Source organism: Equus caballus, chromosome 1 (genome assembly GCF_041296265.1).
Source record: "Equus caballus isolate H_3958 breed thoroughbred chromosome 1, TB-T2T, whole genome shotgun sequence".
Lineage (NCBI taxonomy): Eukaryota > Metazoa > Chordata > Mammalia > Perissodactyla > Equidae > Equus > Equus caballus.
The window spans coordinates 133,786,930-133,806,277 of record NC_091684.1 but is presented as its reverse complement, the minus strand read 5'-3'; the positions used below and the strand labels follow the sequence as shown (position 1 = coordinate 133,806,277).

At 37.6% G+C, this 19,348-nt stretch overlaps 1 protein-coding gene across 20 annotated transcripts in view; it reads left to right on the top strand.

The window, feature by feature from the left end:
- LOC100063282 (E3 ubiquitin-protein ligase ARIH1) overlaps positions 1-19,348 on the top strand; it is a 188,252-nt gene that overhangs the window by 150,635 nt on the left and 18,269 nt on the right. For 9 of the 20 annotated variants that reach the window (XR_011425444.1, XM_070233818.1, XM_070233823.1 and 6 more), the window contains 2 exons: positions 10,244-10,323; positions 12,340-12,403. Coding sequence is in view for 15 of the 20 variants with exons in the window: in XM_070233818.1 (XP_070089919.1) it covers positions 10,244-10,323; positions 12,340-12,403 (144 nt within the window). In the remaining 5 variants the exon portion in view is untranslated. Of the gene's footprint in view, positions 1-2,169; positions 2,498-9,742; positions 9,817-10,243; positions 10,324-12,339; positions 12,404-19,348 lie in introns of those variants that run through there. The other 11 variants (XM_070233875.1, XM_070233878.1, XM_070233876.1 and 8 more) reach the window with 3 other exon arrangements.

Below are 19,348 nucleotides of genomic sequence, written 5' to 3'. Positions count from 1 at the left end.
TATATTTGGTTCCCAGTAATGATCTTATAGATACACGCTTTTGACTTCGTTAATATGTTTTCCTTTCCCTATGTTTTAGTTCTTGTGTGTACAGAATTGTAGAGTTGGAAGGTAATTTAGATGTTATCTAGTTCAACTTAACAATTCACATGAAATTGCTCCCACAGTATCTTTGATAAAGTTATCTCAGTTCCCTGTTTCTACTGTGGTAGTGAATGACTTTCATTGATTTGCTTTTTTTTTTTTTTAAAAGATTTTTAGTTTTTCCTTTCTCTCCCCAAAGCCTCCTGGTACATAGTTGTATATTCTTCGTTGTGGGTCCTTCTAGTTGTGGCATGTGGGACGCTGCCTCAGCGTGGTTTGATGAGCAGTGCCATGTCCACGCCCAGGATTCGAACCAACGAAACACTGGGCCGCCTGCAGCAGAGCGCGTGAACTTAACCACTCGGCCATGGGGCCAGCCCCTCATTGATTTGCTTTCTGAAAGGATAGTTTATCTTAGTTGTTTCCATGTTTTCAACTCTGTTTTCTTAGTCTATTGGTCTATTGTAGTCTGACTTTTGGCCCTCCCACTCCACTGATTAAATTAGTGAGTTTAGCATTGGTGGTATTTTATTGTGGCAAAATATGCATAACATAATTTATCATTTTGACCATTTTTAAGTGTATAATTCTGTGGCATTAAGTACCTTCACATTGTTCTGCAACGATCACCACTGTCCATCTCCAGACTTTTTCATCTTCCCAAACTGAAACTTTGTACCCATTAAACAATAACTCCCCGTTCCTCCCTACCCCAGCCGCCACCATTCTACTTTCTTTTCCCTTTTTATTTTTCTCCAGTTTTATTGAGATATAATTAACTTATAACATTGTATTGTTTTAGGTGTACAACGTGATGATTTGATAGATGTATATATTGTGAAATAACTACCACAATAAGTTTAGTTAACATCTGTCACCTCACATAGTTAAAAAAATTTTCTTTTGTAATGAGAACTTTTAAGATCTACTCTCTCAGCAACTTTCAAATATATAATAGTATTGTTTACTTTAGTCACCATGTTGTACATTACATCCCCAGAACTTATTTATCTTACAACTGGAAGTTTATACCTTTTGACCCTACTCACCCATTTTGCCTACCCCCAACCCCATCTCTGGCAGCCATCAATCTGTTCTTTGTATCTATGCGTTGTTTTTTTAGATTCAACCTATAAATGGAATCATACAATATTTATATTTCTCTAACTTTATTTTACTCAGCATAATGCCCTCAAGGTCCATCCATGGCACAAATGGCAGCATTTCTTTCTTTTTTTGGCGGAATAATATTCCATTGTATGTATATATTGATATATACCACATTTTCTTTATCCAACACTGTTCTACTTTCTGTATCTATGAATTTGACTAGTCTAGGTACCTCATATAGTAGGTAGAATCATCCAATGTTTGTCCTTTTGTGTCTGGCTTATTATACTTAGCAAAAATGTCTTAAGAGTTCATCCATATTGTAGCATGTGTCAGAATTTAATTCCTTTTTGAGGCTGAGTAATATTCCATTGTATGTATATAGTACATTTTGTTTACCCATTCGTCCATTGATGGACATTTGGATTGTTTCTGTCTATTGGCTATTGTTGGCAACACTGCTATGAACATTGGCGTACAAGTATTTATTTCAGTCCTGCTTTCTTTTTCTTTTTTTTAAGAATTCAGCTTTTTATTGAACATGTTACAAAAGAGGTTTAGTCAAAAAGACCATAGCCCGTGTTGTCATTGGATTCCTCAGGTTCTTTTTTCCATTTTCTTTTTCTTTTTTCTAAGATTGGCACCTGAGCTAACATCTGTTGCCAATCTTTTTTTTTCTTCTCCCCGAAACCCCCCAGTACATAGTTGTATATGCTAGCTGTAGGTCCTTCTAGTTGTGTTATATGGGATGCTGCTTCAGCGTGGCTTGATGAATGGTGCTGGGTCCATGCCTAGGGTCTGAACTAGCAAAACCCTTGGCCGCAGAAGCTGGAGTGTGAGAACTTAACCTCTTGGCCACGGGCCGGCCCCAGGTTCTTTTTTCATTGCTTCCACTTTCTTCTCCTCAGCTGGGGCAGCAGTGGTGGAGGGGGCAGGACTTCCTGCTGGGCAGGTCCAACAGCCCCTACATTGCAGGTGAGGCTTCCCCATGTTGATGATGGCCAGAGCCTTTGCAGACAAGCCTGGACAGAAAGGTTCAACATATACATTGGCTGCTTTACGAAGAGCATTGATCTTATCTTCCATGACCATCACATCATCTTCATGCCGGATGATGCAGGTGAAAGTGCCAGGCTGGTGGCTGCCAGGCTCAGCACTATCCGCAGGATGAAGTGAGAGCCTTACCCCAGCATGGCCCCAGCTTCCTTGGAAGGATCAGCACCTTGTGGCAACTACAGAAAGGGGCTCCTTGCTTTCAGTCCTGTGGTGAATATACTCAGAAGTGGAATTGCTGGATCATATGGTAATTGTTTGATTTATTTGAGGAACAATGTTAACTTTTAATTTAACGTTATTATACTTTCATTATACTACTATGGAAGGTAGTATACGTCCTATTTTTCCCTAGTGCTAGTAAAATCTACAAATCATAAGTTCCCAACTCTTGAATTTTGATAAATATATATGCTCGTAATGATCATTCAGATCAAGTTAAACATTTTCATCACCCAGAAAGTTTCCTTATGCCACTTTCCAATCAGTCCTCCCTTGAGTTCCCTAGGGGGACCATCATTCTGATTTCTGTCCCTATAGTTAATCTTGTCTGTGCTTGAAGTTCATACAACGGGAGTCATACAGTATGTACTATTTAGCTTTTGGCATTTTTTACTCAACATAATGTTTTTGAGATTCTTTCATGTTGCTGTATGTATCAGTTTAGTTTTAAAAGTGCTGTCTAATATTCCATTGTATCTATATACCACAGTGTGTTTATGCATTCTCCTGCAGATGAACATTTGTGTTGTTTCCAGTTTTTGACTACTATGTAAAAGCTTCTATGAACATTCATTTAGACATCTTTGTGTGTGTATATGTGTTTTCATTTCTCTTTGGCGAGTACTTAGGTAGTGAAGTTGCTGAGTCATATGTAAAGTGTATGTGTTAATTTTATAAGAGACTGCCCAACTGTTTTTCGGAGTGGTTGTATAATTTTACTGTCCCGCCAGCAAGTATGAGAGTTCTGGTTCCTGTAAATTCTTACCAACATTTGCTGCTATCAGACATTTTCGCATTGGACATGCTGGTGGGTATGTTGTAGTGTCTTATTGTGACTTTAATTTGCTTTATCCTGATGACTAGTGATGTTGAACACCTTTTTGTATACTTATTGGTCATCCCTTTTGTGAAAGAAATGTTCAAATTTTTTGCCTATTTTTAGATTGGATTATTTGTTTTCTTATTATTGATTTGTAAGAATTCTTCACTTATCGGGATACAAGTCCTTTGTTTATTATATACACTGTAAACTTTTTTCCCCAGCATGTGTCTTACTTCTTCACTTTCTTAATGCATCTTTTGATTGTCTGAAGTTTTAATTTTTATGAAGACTGATTTATTAATTTTTTTCTTTTATGATTAATGTCTTTTGTGTCTTGTCTAGGAAATCTTGACCTTTACCCTCACACTTAGTTGTGTGCCCCCTTCTCTTCTGCATTGATATTGCAAAAATTAATTTTTTTCGTTGAGGTGTTTAATTTGGTTCTTAACACTTTATTGACCTACAGCATACATACAGAAAAGTGCATAAGTTGTAGTTTTACAGCTCAATAAATTTTTATACAGTGAACATATCTATGTAATCACCATCTTGATTAAGATAAAGAGCATTATCAGCATCCCAGAAGCCTCCCTCATGCCCCCTACCACTCCTCCCAAAGGTGGTTACTCGAATCTAACTTCTATTATATAGATCAAATTTGCCTGCTTTTGGACTTAATATAAAGGGAACCATTCAGTATGTACTTTTTTATATCTGACTTCTTTGCTCTAAATTATGTTTGTTTTATTCATCTATGTTATTGCGTGTAGTAGTGGTTGTTTTGTTCGTTGTTGTATAACATTCCATTGTGGGGCTATACCCCAATTTTTTTATTTTACTCTTGATGAGCATTTGGGATACTTTCATTTTAAGATGTTATGCATAATGCCACCATGAAGTCTTGTACATGTGTTTTGGGTAGACATATGTACCTAGGAGCAGGATTGCTGGGTCAGCGGGAAAGATATATTTAGGTTCAGTAGATATGAAAACAGTTTCCAAATATGTTTAATATAATCCCGTTTGTGTACATGTACACGTGTACATTTGCCCATATGCTTATATGTGCATAGAAATTCCTTAGAAAAGACTCCAGAAACTGTTCACCTCTAGTGAAGAGGAGGACTGGAGAGGGTCTTTTGCTTAAAACTCTCTGTGCCGTTTCAATTTTGATTTACTGTAAGAGTGTACTTAAAAAAAAACCCAACAGGGGCTGGCCCCGTGGCCGAGTGGTTAAGTTCGCGCGCTCCGCTGCAGGCAGCCCAGTGTTTCGTTGGTTCGAATCCTGGGCGCGGACATGGCACTGCTCATCAGACCACGCTGAGGCAGCGTCCCACATGCCACAACTAGAAGAACCCACAACGAAGAATACACAACTATGTACCGGGGGGCTTTGGGGAGAAAAAGGAAAAAATAAAATCTTTAAAAAAAAAAAAAAAAACCCCAACAACAGTTGTCCCTCAGTATCCATTGGGGGATTGGTTCCAGGACCCCCCTCAGATATCAAAATCCACAGATGCTCAAGTCCCTTATATAAAATTGCGTAGTATTTGTATATAACCTACACATATCTGCCTACATACTTTAAATCATCTTTAGATTACTTATAGCACCTAATACAATGTAAACACTATGTAAATAGTTGCTATAATGTGTTTAGGGAATAAGAACAAGGAAAAAGGTCTGTACATGTTCAGTAGAGATGCAACCATCTTAGTCCTTTCGATCCTAGATTGGTTGAGTCCATGGATGTGGAGGGCCAACTGTAGTTATTTTTTTTTAAATTTGAAAATCTTACTACTTTAATATATTGAAAGTCCTGTTCTGCATTTTTTTTTAATAATAGAAAAAGTTTAAAATCATTATTTGTTGTGTTGCTAAGTTATGTCTAGTTGAGAGCACAAACACTTAAATTTTGAAATTGGAAAGTCCTTTATGATTGGGCAGAAACTTGGTGAAGTTTAATGAGTAACCTTGAAGTTCTGAGTTATAGTCTTGCCTCTTCTGTTAATTAACTGTTGAATGTGGGCAAATCACTTAACCTCTGGAGTCTTAATTTCCTCATCTATAGTGTAGAATAGTTGTTGAATTACATCACTCACTAGCCTCATGGGAACATTGAGTGGAATAATAGGGGAGAAAACACTTTGATATAGATATATATCAAATATATATATATAAACAAATTACATATTATATAAGTAAATCATATAAATAAGTATGTGTAAGTAAAGTCATATACATAAGTACAGTCGTCCTCCCTTATCTATGGGGGATATGTTCCAAGACCCCCAGTGGATGTTTGAAACCACGGATAGTAATGAACCCTATATATACACTATGTTTTTTCCTATATGAACATACCTATGATAAAGTTTAATTTATAAATTAGGCACAGTAAGAGATTAACAACAATAATAATAAAATTTAAGACCAATTATAACAATATACTGTAATAAATGTTACGGTTGATCTTAACCTCAGTGAACGATTTTTTCTCTCCTTGTTAAGTCGAGACCTTCCACCTTTTCACTTAAGGAAACACTTTACGGCTTCTCTTTGGCATATTCGAATTGCCAGCATTAGTTGTGCTTTGGGGCTGTTATTAAGTAAAACAAGGGTTACTTGAACATGAGCACTGTGATACTGTGATAGTTGATCTGATAACTGAGACAGCTACTAAGTGACTAACGGGAGCATAGCGTATACAGCGTGGGTACACTGGACAAAGAGATGATTCACGTCCTGGGTGAGACTGAGCAGGACAGCACAAGATTTCATCACATTATTCAGAATGGCTTACAATTTAAAATGTAAGGATTGTTTATTTCTGGAGTTTTCCATGTAATACTTTTGGACTGTGGTTGACCACAGGTAACTGAAGCTGCAGAAAGTGAAACCTACGTATAAGGGGGCACTGCTATATATATGAGGGGATACATACCCATGTACCCCTAAAAAGAATAAAATATAATTATTGTTTTGATTTGAGTTAGTAAAATAATTTTAAATAATCTAGGATATGTAGTAAAGCCATAATTGATCTTTTATATGACTTTTTCTTCCTCATCCCATTTTAAGCTCATGAGAAGCAAACAAGTTGGATAGCAAGCAATTTAGTAATAATAATAATAATAATAATAATAATAAAAGGCAGCTTGTAGCATGTATCCTTGAGTGAGTACTGATTTATTCCAGTTTCCTTCTCCTCCTCCATCATCATTTATGTTCCTGAACAGAACTGATGTTTCTGCTGATCTTGGGCCGGTTTGCCGTCGGATCCATTCCTTACACTTCCTGTCTGTGCTGTATATTGTGAGGAGCTGATCCTTGCAGGCTTCATTCCTTCTCAGGCTCTTGTGTCAGCAGTTTCTGGCTGGATTAACAAATGGGAGGAACTGGCAGGAGGTTGGAGGGCAGGAAGAAGGAGAAGCCAGTGCTTTCCCCTCTTTCTCTCTGCTTGGGGAAGTTGGAGGAGTGGGGTGGTCTCTGGAAGCATCTCTTTTGTTTCTTCTGCCCGTCACACCATCTTGTTTTCAGCTTCTTCCAGGTAACTTCAGCCTTGGATACTGGTAGCAAAATGTTTCCTCTCTTTTTCTCCCTCCACCCTATAGAGGGTAGTGGCTTTTTGCTCCCATGCTAACCTCTGATTTGTCTCACCATTCCCTGTTGGGTCTCTCATTTCTTCCATCACTTTTCACTGCATTGAAGTCCCTCTGTTTTAAATCCTCAAGTGGTTTCCATGTTTACTTGTTAGACCCTGACTGGCACAGAGCTCAAAGTGATAATAAATAATAAAAATGTCTTACATTTATGTTCTATTCAAGATTTTTTATGTCTTTTGATGTCCCAAATAGTAGATTGAGGTAGAAAAGTGTTATAGTTCCTATTACAACATGAGGAAATTAGCATTTATTGAATGACCACTTTCAGATTTTTCATAATTTTCCAGTGAAAATTATAGGGAGAAAAAATGGAGGTCCAGAGAAGTTAAATAACTTGCTCTCTGTCCTGTAGAAAGCTGGTAGTGAATCAAGATTGGAATTCTACATGTAAAATGTCTGTATGCGTGTCTGCTAGTCCTGGAAGAGATCCTTTACTGAAGAAGGGTTTGTTTATAGTGTACATACAAAAGCCTTAGTCATTTTAGAAAATTTTTCAACTAGAAATTCAAAGCACAGTAATTTTCTACTCAGCCTTCATATATCCAGGATGCTGTACCCTAGCAGTAATCAAAGTTTAATGTGAAAGTTTGAGTTAGGGCCATTCCTAAGAGAATTTAGCACCTAGGGCAAATTATGGGGAGAAGAATTCTTGAGATGGCATGTTTATTCAGTTATAGAATTGTTTAAGATGTAAGTCTGGTGCATCCTTAGAGGGGGGAAGGGAGAATAGATATCACAAAAGAGTAGAAGGAGGGTAGGAGAAGAGAAGGGCCAAGGGAATATTGCTGCCAGGTTGTGAGCCTTCCTCCTTCACCCCACCACTTGGTGATGGTGAAGGGGCAGTGTGGGAGCTCGGGATATGAATGAGGTCTTTTTACAACCAGTTGAAAGACTTTACCTTGTCTTCATTGATGATGGTGGAAGGGGTGTGTGGGAACAAGGTCTTTTTTACAACCCTCTGAAGCTTCCTGAAAGCAGGGGGTCGGTTTTGTTCACTTTTCTATTCCCAGTGCCTAGAACAGTGCCTGGCACATGGTAGGCACTCAGTGAATATTCGTTGAATGAATGAATGAGGCTCTATAGACGAGGAAATTGCAAATTTGCAAGATCACACAGTTAGTAATAGGATAATTATGAGGCCCTGAAGTGATTTCTGAAGTCTTTGATGAAGCTAAATTTCTTTTAGGTTTTAGACAAACTACATCTTCAGGAGTGTGCACTGACATTTAAGCACTTGGATTTGGTGGTGCCATGCCTTCTTCTAATCCCTAGGGCTCTGTTTCATGAGCCTCTGGGCCCTTAAGCTACCTTACAAATTGAAACATTTATTTTCTCCATTCTTCACCCAGGGAACACAAATAATGACTTATCTTTTATTGTGAGAATTTAATAATAGGCAAGAATCAAATTTTCATTTTATAAATTTTGTCTTTTAGACTGTAGAAGCAATGATACTTAGTGATATTATAAACTCAAGGGGTTCAGTGTCTCCTCTTTTCCTCTCTCACTCTAGCGGTTAGGTGACAGAGGAGTAGACCATACAATTGAGACTTGGTCCATGATTACTCAGTAAACTATTTCTCTCAGAACTATTTATTATGGTGTATTTCTTTACTCACTTTACATGCACACGCACACATGCACACACACATCTTTAAACTTGATGATTTGTATGGCCTTTAGTAGAAAATTTAATTCTGGAAGTGGTTAGGCAGAACATGAATGGCTACGATATGATGATTGATTGGGCCTGGGGAAAGAGAAGGAAGGAAACAAAAGTCATCAAAGAATGTGAAATAGGCCCTTGCTGACTAGAAGAAAGGTAGCGTCCCACTCAGAGAATGTGGGTAATTGGAAGATGAAGAGTCAGTTGCTTAACATTTTATCTTTTTTTCTTCCTTCTAGCATATAAAATCATATCTATTCTTTCTGTCATAATTTCATCTTACAAATTCCATTGATATTTCCTATTCTTGGGAAGGAGTAAGTAGTATTACTTTCTTAATTTTTGTGTTCTGGCAACATTTACTCTAGGTCACAGTAAGCTTTTTTTCCTTCCTGCTGTGTTATGGACATATAAGTGTTACATTTTCTGTTGTATCTCCTAAGGTTCTAGAACAGAATGATCACAAATGATGACAAATCATTTCCGTCTCTTCCCCTGCTGTACCCTTTCTTTTACATTTTTAAAAATCAGCGAATATCTCATATATTAAAGTGCCTTAAAAAATACACACACCCATTTACTCACTGGCCAGATTTAATAAATAAAACCATTTAGCCATGTATACTTTTAGAGCTTTTTATTTTTTTGAGAAATAAAACATTAAAGAATTGAAGTCTCTTTTTTATCTTTTTCTGATCCCATTCATCTCTTCCTTGAGGTCGCCACTGTTCTGAACTTGGTGTGAATCCATCTCCTTGTTACCATAGAAAAATAATTTCTTAATGAATTTTTATTTGTATTTTAAACTTCTGAATTCAAAGGGATAGTAGCTTATTTTGTGGTTTCTCTATCATAAATCATTTTCATTGACTCAAATAGGTTTTTTTCATTGTTGACTTCTCATAAACCTGGGCAACAATGTAATGTTTCACTTTTGAGCTATTGCTAAGACTGTGTTTAACTAGTTTTGGTCCTCTGATCTATCAGATGTGACATTATGTTATATAGATTTTGTTAGTAACAGTCCTGAAATATCCTTTAGAAAGTCTTCTTATTCATCTCTGTAACTAGGATGAGAGACAGGACAAGAAACAAAGAATGATTTTATTTTTTTTTCAGGCCAGGTCATCATTTGAGAAACTGGCAGTATAAGCCATAAAAACTGAAGAGAAGCATATATTCAATGTGTAATGGTAGGACAAGTATCTTTTAGTTTAATAATTATACTTTTTAAAAAAAAATTTTTTTTTTTTTCTGATCTATCTCCCCAAACACCCCCTGTACATAGTTGTATATCTTAGTTGCAGGTCCTTCCAGCTGTGGGATGTGGGATGTGGGATGCTGCCTCAGCGTGGCCTGACGAGCGGTGCCATGTCCGCGCCCAGGATCCAAACCCTGGGCCGCCGCAGCGGAGCGCGTGAACTTAACCACTCGGCCACGGAACCGGCCCCAAATAATAATTATACATTTTTGATGCACTATATTCTTATAATCAGCAGCATGAAGAATTTGATGTAATAATGGCGATATGCTTGTGGATAGTTTAGGCATGAGGACACTGCTAAAGGAGAAAATCTAACAATGACTATGTTGTTTATTTTGTCAAAATGTGCTACCCAGCTCCAGAGTTTCCTATTTTGGAGAAGCAGAACTGGTTGATACATCTCCACTATATCCGGAAGGATTATGAAGCATGCAAGGTAAGAGATTGCAATGATAGAGAAAATAAGAAGCAGGCTTTGGTTAGGCAACTAACAGTGTCTGTGGGAGTTCATGTCCCACTAATAATGTATGGAATTCCTGTTTCCCCACACTTTGTGTATTGGTTAGCTTTTGCTATGATACTGCTACTTAACAAACAACCTCAAAATCTCAGTGGCCTCCAACAACAGACGTTTGTTTATTGCTCATGGGCCTTCAGATTGGCTGTGGGTTGGCTAGGTTTGACTACAGGCTGTCGGTCAGGTTCAGCTGTGTTTCATGTGTCTTCTCATTTCAAGACTAGATTGAAGGAGCAGCCACTCTCTGGGACTTCTTGGTCTCATGGAGGGGGGCAGATGTTCGACACAGCATAGTATTTAATTTTTTGATCCCTAGATAGGTGAAAAATGGTATTTCATTGAGTTTTATTTTAAAATTCTCTTATTATAGTGAACTTAATCATCATTTGTGTATTTAAAACCTGTTTGTATTTCCTTTCTCTGTCTGTTTGCATCTTTGGTAACATACTATATATGTTACATACTTGCTGGCAGACAGTAGTATTAACATTCAAAATATATCCTTGGTATTGTCTTTTTGTCATTCAGAGCATTGTAATGCTTCTAAGGTTGTGGTTTTAAATTTATACCCCTGGCATTTGTACCTATGGCAATGCACAGAACTAGCAAAGTTTAGTAGCAGTACCAGTTTGAATCTTGAAAGGTTTCCTTCTTCCCTTCTCTGATATTATCCTTTTCTTGTTTCCTTTTTCCTTTGTTTGACCACTTTCTCTGTTTTGTTATTTTGGCTTCTCTTCCACTGCTTATTTCTTAACATTTGGGGCTGTTTCTAAGTCCTATCCTTGACCCCTTTCTCTGATCATTCCACACACTTTCTCCTGATCTTCAGACCAATCTGATACTTACTGAATGCTTCACAGGTATTTCAAATTCAACTTTTCTGTAGCTGAATTTATCTGCTTACTTCCAAACCTATTCCTTTTCCTGTTCCTGTCTCAGGGATAGGTACCATCATTCCCCCAGTGTTTGTGTCGGAATCCCCTGACCCACTTTCCCTAATAGTATATAGATAATCATCAAGTTCTGGAGATCTTCTCTTACTATCTCTCGAAATTATCCACTTTTCTCCCTCTCCATGCCTTAGTTAATCCCATCATTTTTATTTAAACTACCACAAGAGTTCTTATACCAGCCTTGCCTCTAATCTTGCCTCCTTTCCATCTGTTTTCAACAATGCTCCAAAAATAATTTTTCTAGAGCAGATTCAGGTTACTTCCTGCATAAACCTTACCAAGATTTTCCCATTGCTCTCAACCTTTTTAGCATGGCATTTGAAGTCCTTCTTTCTTTGGTCTCTTGACCACCTCACCTTCTCCACCCCTTGCCAACAGAATATTTGAAACTGTTTACTCTGAAAAGCTTTCCCCGATTCTCCAAGTTAGAATCAGTTGCTTCTCCTCTGAACTCCTATAACATCCTGGGCTTAGCCCAGCATAGTAGAAAGGTAGACCCTATATTTTCTTCTTCAGAGAGCCCTTAGCATCTACAATGATGCTTGGGAATCTTTTCATATTTTTCTTAGCTTGCCTAGTTAGATTCTAGATAGGAGTTAGCAAACTTTTTCTATATGGAGCCAGATGGTAAATATTTTAGGCTTTACAGCCCACAAATGGTCTCTGTCTCATATTCTTTATCTTCTCTTATTTTTTTTATAACCCTTTAAAATATAAAAACCACTCTTAGCTTGAGAGCTGTACAAAAATAGGCTTTGTGGGTCAGATTTGGCCTGTGGGCTGAAGTTTGCTGACCCCTGTTCTAGAATAAGTAATCATAATGAGAATTGAGATTTAAAAATAAATTCTGAATAAACTACTTTATTAGTAATTATTAGTGTCCTAGATTTCTTACATATGCTCCTTGTCCATGTCTACCTTTTCTTAAAAATACTTCAAGATACTTAACCACTGCTCAGAAGTATTTTTCTTGTTCTTCCAGGCTGTTATTAAAGAACAGCTTCAGGAGACTCAAGGGTTATGTGAATATGCTATCTATGTCCAAGGTAAGACATATATTTCTTCTCTTCTTGGTAGAGAAATGCACATTTTACCTAGGTTCTGGAAAATAGAGCAAACAAATTATGAAATATTTAAATTTGAATAAACGTTCCACGAGATCATATTCAGTATTATTGTTTTTTGAAACTGGAACATAATTCTTTTTTTTAATTTAATTTTTATTGAGTTAATGATAGGTTACAATCTTGTGAAATTTCAGTTGTACATTATTGTTTGTCAGTCGTGTTGTAAGTGCACCCCTTCACCCTTTGTGCCCACCCCCTACCCCACCTTTCCCCCGGTAGCCACTAATCTGTTCTCTTTGTCTGCATTTTTAAATTTTTCATACGAGCGAAGTCATACACAGATTGTCCTTCTGTATCTGGCTTATTTCACTTAACATAATTCCTTCAAGGTCCCTCCATGTTGTTGCAAATGGGACAATTTTGTTCTTTTTTACGGCTGAGTAGTATTCCATTGTGTATATATGCCACATCTTCTTTATCCAATCATCTGTTGATGGGCACTTAGGTTGCTTCCACATGTTGGCTGTTGTAAATAATGCTGCAGTGAACATTGGGCTGCATGGGACTTTTGGAATTGCTGACTTCAAGCTCTTTGGATAGATACCCAGTAGTGGGGTAGCTGGATCATATGGTAGTTCTATTTTTAATTTTTTGAGGCATCTCTATACTGTTTTCCTTAGTGGCTGCACCAGTTTGCATTCCCACCAGCAATGTATGAGGGTTCCTTTTTCTCCACAACCTCTCCAACATTTGTTACTATTTGTTTTAGTTATTTTTGTCATTCTAATGGGTGTAAGGTGATATCTTAGTATAGTTTTCATTTGCCTTTCCCAGATGATCAGCGATGATGAACATCTTTTATGTGCCTATTGGCCATCTATATATCTTCTTTAGAGAAATGTCTGTTCATGTCTCCTGCCCATTTTTTGATCGGGTTGTTTGATTTTTTGTTGTTGAGTTGTGTGAGTTCTTTATATATTATGGATATTAACCCTTTGTCAGATGTATGACTTGCAAATATTTTTTCCCAGTTAGTGGGCTGTTTTTTTGTTTCAATCCTGTTTTCCTTTACCTTGAAGAAGCTTTTTAGTCTGATGAAGTCCCATTTGTTTATTCTTTCTATTGTTTCCCTTCTCTGAGAAGATGTGATGTCTGAAAAGATCCTTTTAATACTGATGTCAAAGAGTGTACTGCCTACATTTTCTTCTAGAAGCCTTATGGTTTCAGGTCTCACCTTTAGGTCTTTGATCCATTTTGAGTTTATTTTGGTGAATGGTGAGAAAGAATGGTCAATGTTCATTCTTTTACACATGGCTGTCCAGTTTTCCCAGCACCATTTGTTGAAAAGACTTTCTTTTCTCCATTGTATGCCCTCAGCTCCTTTGTTGAAGATTAGCTGTCTGTAGATGTGTGGTTTTATTTCTGGGCTTTCAATTCTGTTCCATTGATCTGTGCACCTGTTTTTGTACCAATACTATGCTGTTTTGATTACTGTAGCTTTGTAGTATGTTTTGAAGTCAGGATTGTGATGCCTCCAGCTTTGTTCTTCTTTCTCAGGATTGCTTTAGCAATTCTGGTCTTTTGTTGCCCCATAGGAATTTTAGGATTCTTTATTCTATTTCTGTAAAGAATGTCATTGGGATTCTGATTGGGATGGCTTTGAATCTGTAGATTGCTTTAGATAGAATGGACATTTTAACTATGTTTCTTCTTCCATTCCATGTACATAGAATGTCTTTCCATCTCTTTATGTTGTCATCCATTTCTTTCAGAAAAGTCTTGTAATTTTCGTTGTATAGATCTTTCACTTCCTTAGTTAAATTCACCCCAAGGTATTTTATTCTTTTTGTTGTGATTGTGAATGGTATTGTGTTCTTGAGTTCTTTTTCTGTAAGTTCGTTATTAGAGTATAGAAATGCTACTGATTTATGTACATTGATTTTATACCCTGCAACTTTGCTGTAGTTGTTGATTACTTCTAAAAGTTTTCCAATAGATTCTTTGGGGTTTTCTGTATGTAAGATCATGTCATCTGCAAACTGCAAGAATTTCACTTCTTCCCTCCCTATTTGGATTCCTTTTATTCCTTTTTCTTGCCTAATTGCTCTGGTCAAAACCTCTAGTATTATGTTAAATAAGAGTGGTGATAGAGGGCATCCTTGTCTCATTCCTGTTTTCAGGGGGATGGTGCTCAGTTTTTGCCCATTGAGTATAATGTTGGCTGTGGGTTTGTCATATATGGCCTTTATTATGTTGAGGTAGTTCCCTTCTATCCCCATTTTGTTCACAGCTTTTATCATGAATGGCTCTTGGATCTTGTGAAATGCTTTCTCTGCATCTATTGAGATGATCGTGTGGTTTTTATTCCTCAGTTTGTTGATGTGGTGTATCACGTTGATTGAATTGCGGATGTTGAACCATCCCTGTCTCCCTGGTATGAATCCCACTTGATCATGATTTATGATCCTTTCGATGAATTGCTGAATTCGGGTTGCCAAAATTTTGTTGAGAATTTTTGCATCTATGTTCATCAGTGATATTGGCCTGTAGTTCTCCTTTTCCGTGCTTTGTCAGGCTTTGGTGTCCGTGCGATGTTGGCCTCGTAGAATGTGTTAGGAAGTGTTCCATCCGCCCTAATTTTTTGGAATAGCTTGAAAAGGATAGGTATTAAATCCTCTGTGAAAGTTTGGTAGAATTCCCCAGGAAAGCCATCTGGTCCTGGGGTTCTGTTCTTTGGGATACTTTTGATTGCTGTTTCAATCTCTTTCCTTGTGAGTGATCTGTTCAAATTGTCTGCTTTTTCTTGAGTGATCTTTGGGAGATTGTAGGAGTCCAGGAATTTATCCATTTCCTCTAGGTTATTCATTTTGTTGGCATATAGTTTTTCGCAGTATTCTCTTATAATCTGTTGTATTTCTGAGGAGTCTGTTGTTATTTCTCCTCTTTCATTTCTGATTTTGTTTATTTGGGCTTTCTCTCTTTTTTCTTTGTAACTCTGGCTAGGGGTTTGTCAGTTTTATTTATCTTCTCAAAGAACCAGCTCTTTGTTTCATTGATCCTTTCTACTGCCTTTTTCATTTCAATAGCATTTATTTCTGCTCTGATTTTTATTATTTCTCTCCTTCTGCTGACTTTGGGCTTTGTTTGTTCTTCTTTCTCTAATTCAGTTAGGTGTAGTTTAAGATTGCTTATTTGGGATTTTTCTTGTTTGTTAAGATGTGCCTGTATTGCGATGAATTTTCCTCTTAATACCACTTTTGCTGTATCCCATATGAGTTGGTATGGCATATTATCATTTTCGTTTGTCTCCAGGTATTTTTTGATTTCTTCTTTAATTTCTTCAATGATCCATTGCTTGTTCAATAGCATATTGTGTAGTCTCCACATCCTTGTGCCTGTCTCAGCTTTTTTCTTGTAATTAATTTCTAGCTTTATAGCATTATGATTGGAGAAGATGCTTGTTATTATTTTAATTTTTTAAAATTTGTAGAGGCTTGCCTTGTTTCCCAACATATGGTCTATCCTTGAGAATGTTCCACGCGCACTTGAGAAGAATGTGTATTCTGCTGTTTTTGGATGAAGTCTTCTATATGTCTCTTAAGTCTAACTGTTTTAGCTTTTCATTAGCTCCACTGTTTCCTTGTTGATTTTCTGTCTGGATGATCTGTCCATTGATGTGAGTGGAGTGCTGAGGTCTCCTACTATTATTGTGTTATTTTTGATATCTTCTTTTAGGTTTGTTAATAGTTGCATTATGAACTTTGGTGCTCCTGTGTTGGGTGTATAGATATTTATAAGTGTTATTTCTTCTTGATGAAGTGTCCTCTTGATCATCATGTATTGGCCCTCTGTGTCTCTCTTTACCTGCCTTATCCTGAAATCTGTTTTGTCTGATATAAGTATTGCGACACCTGCTTTCTTTTGTTTGCAATTAGCTTGGAGTATTGTCTTCTACCCCTTCACTCTGAGCCTGTGTTTGTCCTTGGAGCTGAGATGTGCTTCCTGGAGGCAACAAATTGTTGGATCTTGTTCTTTAATCCATTTTGCCACTCTTTGTCTTTTTATTGGAGAGTTCAGTCCATTTACATTGAGGGTGATTATTGATGCATGAGGGCTTAATGCTGTCATTCTGTCACTCGTTTTCTGGTCTTCCTGCGTTTCCTTTGTTTCTCGTTCTGTGTGTGTTAGCCCACCCCTTGACTTCTGCATTTTCTTATGCTGGGTTTCTTAGCTTTTTCCTTATTTATGTTATGTGTCTCTGTTCCCTTTTTTAGTTTAGTGGCTACCCTGAAGTTTATATTCAGAATTTCGTGTATAACATAGTCCATTTTCTGGTGGTCTCTTACTTCCTTTGCCTAGACTGATTCAGTCCCTTTCCTCTGCCCCTCCTAAAATATTATTTTCATCTCTTATTCCAACTTGTTTTGTGAGTTTGTGGTTAGAGTGATAGGATTGTCTTTGCTTTGGTGATTTCCTTCCCTTTATCCTAACGCTATAGTTGAATATTTGCTATCCTATTCTGATTCTGTCTATTTGTCTCCCTACTCTGTGATTTGTGACCCCTTTCTCCCTATTTTTCTTGTTTCAGGTATGAGAGCCTTCTTGAGGATTTCTTATAGTGGCGGTGTTGTGGCTACAAAGTCCCTTAGCTTTTGTTTGTCTGGAAAAGATTTAATTTCTGCCTCATATCTGAAGAATATTTTTGCTGGATAGAGTATTCTTGGCTGAAGATTTTTATCCTTTAAAGTTTTGAATATGTCATTCCAATCTCTCCTAGCTTGTAAGGTTTCTGTAGAGAAATCCGCTGAAAGTCTGATAGGGGTTCCTTTGTAGGTTATCTTCTTCTGCCTTGCTGCCCTGAGAATTCTTTCTTTGTCATTCATTTTTGCCATTTTTAGTACTATATGCCTTGCAGTAGGTCTTTTTACATTGACAAATCTAGGAGATCTGAAAGCTTCCTCCACTCACATTTCTCTCTCAATCCCTAGATTTGCGAAGTTCTCTTCTATAATTTTGTTAAGCACGCTTTGTGCTCCATTTTCCTTTTCCACACCCTCATGGATTCCGATAATTCTTAAGTTGGATTTTCTCATTGAGTCTGCTATTTCTCGGATATTTTCTTTAGTTTTTTTAATTCTTAGTTCTCTTTCTTCCTCTGTCTGGAGCCATTCAGCCTGTCTATCTTTGATTATGCTAATTTGCTCCTCTATGGTGTCTACACAGGCATTCAGGGAATCTGTATTCTGTTTTATCTGATCCATTGTATTTTTCCTCTCTAGTGTTTCTGATTGATTCTTCTTTATAGTTTCTATCTCTTTTGTGAAGTAATGCCAGAACTCATTGACTTGTTTCTCTATATTTCCCTTTACCTTATTGAGTTGTTTGATGATAGCTACTCTGAATTCATTGTCACTTAGTTTACCTATTTCCAAGTCCTCAGGACATAATTCTCCGTTTTTATTGTTTTCCTTTTGGTCTGGAGCTTTTATAAATTGCTGGATGGTGGAGGAGCGGTTTTTGCGCGTGATGCTATTATTCGGTTACAGTTACAGCCTGTCGCCAATAGATGGGGGTCGAGAGCCACATGTTCTGAGCCCTCTGCCTTCAGCTGCGATGGCGGCATGCCACGCGGGTGGGGGGAGGACGGGCACTTTCTCTTGCACGCAGACCTGGTGTCCGTTCCGCGCTGGCTCTCTGGTTCCCCAGGGTCCTGGCTTGACGGGGTACCCCCACGCGAAAGCTTTCCCCTGTTAGAGGGTTTCCGCTGCACGGGTCTGTGGGAGTCCTTGACGATCCTCCAGATGTGCGGCCCCTCCCCTGCTCCTGCCGTCACCCGCAGCAGCGATCCCAGTCTCCAGGGGAGGGAGCAAAGTTCTCTCTTACCCTGTTCCACCTCCTCCAAGGGCAGCTCCAGCCTCTCTGCCCTGCGTTGTTTGGCTACTGTGGGTCTCTTGATGATTTCTGTTATTAGGGTTTTTTCTTTTTGGTTGGAAAACAGTTGGTGCTTTTAGTTGTAGTTTGGAGGGGAGAGAGTCCCAGGTGAGCCCACTCTGCCATGTTGCTGACGTCCCTGGAACATAATTCTTATGTTGGATTTGACCTCAGAAATGACTCTGTTAAAAACAACTTGTTCGTGTCCTTCACCTCTTTTCTAGTTTCTGGCTAGTGTTTTTCAGAATGGAGGTTAGGGTCTATTTTATGTAAGATGAGTCAGGATGAAGGGGAGAAGCTTAGAGGTATATATGATAAAGCAGAGAATAAATGAAATTCATCAGAAACCAAATATAGGAACAACTGACTTAAATTTTTCTCTTTAGTGCCAAAAGTAGCATCTTTAGTTTTTCAAGTAACTTTCTTTTTGACTCTTTGCTGTAAATGAATGGTTTTGTTTACCACTTATTGCTTTGTAGCCTTCAGATTAATATATAATTTTTTGACATAATTGGTAAGATATTGAGACATCTAGGACATCATGGGGAAAAAAATGCTCTTTTATTACCAGTGTCACAAGTTCTAGACTTTCAGTGCCTCATAATACTTAAGCATGTAAATTCTTCTAAAAACTTAGGCCTAGGAAAAATTATTGATTTTGATTGGTTGCTATACTGAAAAGTAAGTCTGAAATATTACTGCATATTTTGTCAGAATCTCCTTGTTGGACTTGGGGTGTTGATTGCACCTGCCCCATTTGGATGTACTCTGAAAACTGTCAGGTGGAAGTCTGAATTATCATGATAAATAGAGCATCTGATAGGGAAACCCACGCGTGTTCTTATTATGAAGAGTTTGTGGGATAATTTGCAAGGCATTGGATTATCTGTATAGTAGATGCTGGGAGTGGAGGAGTAGGTAGGTTTGAGATACCTTGTTAAAAAAGATTTTAGGTTGTCAACTACTTTGCTACTTGTTTCAAACAATCTGAAG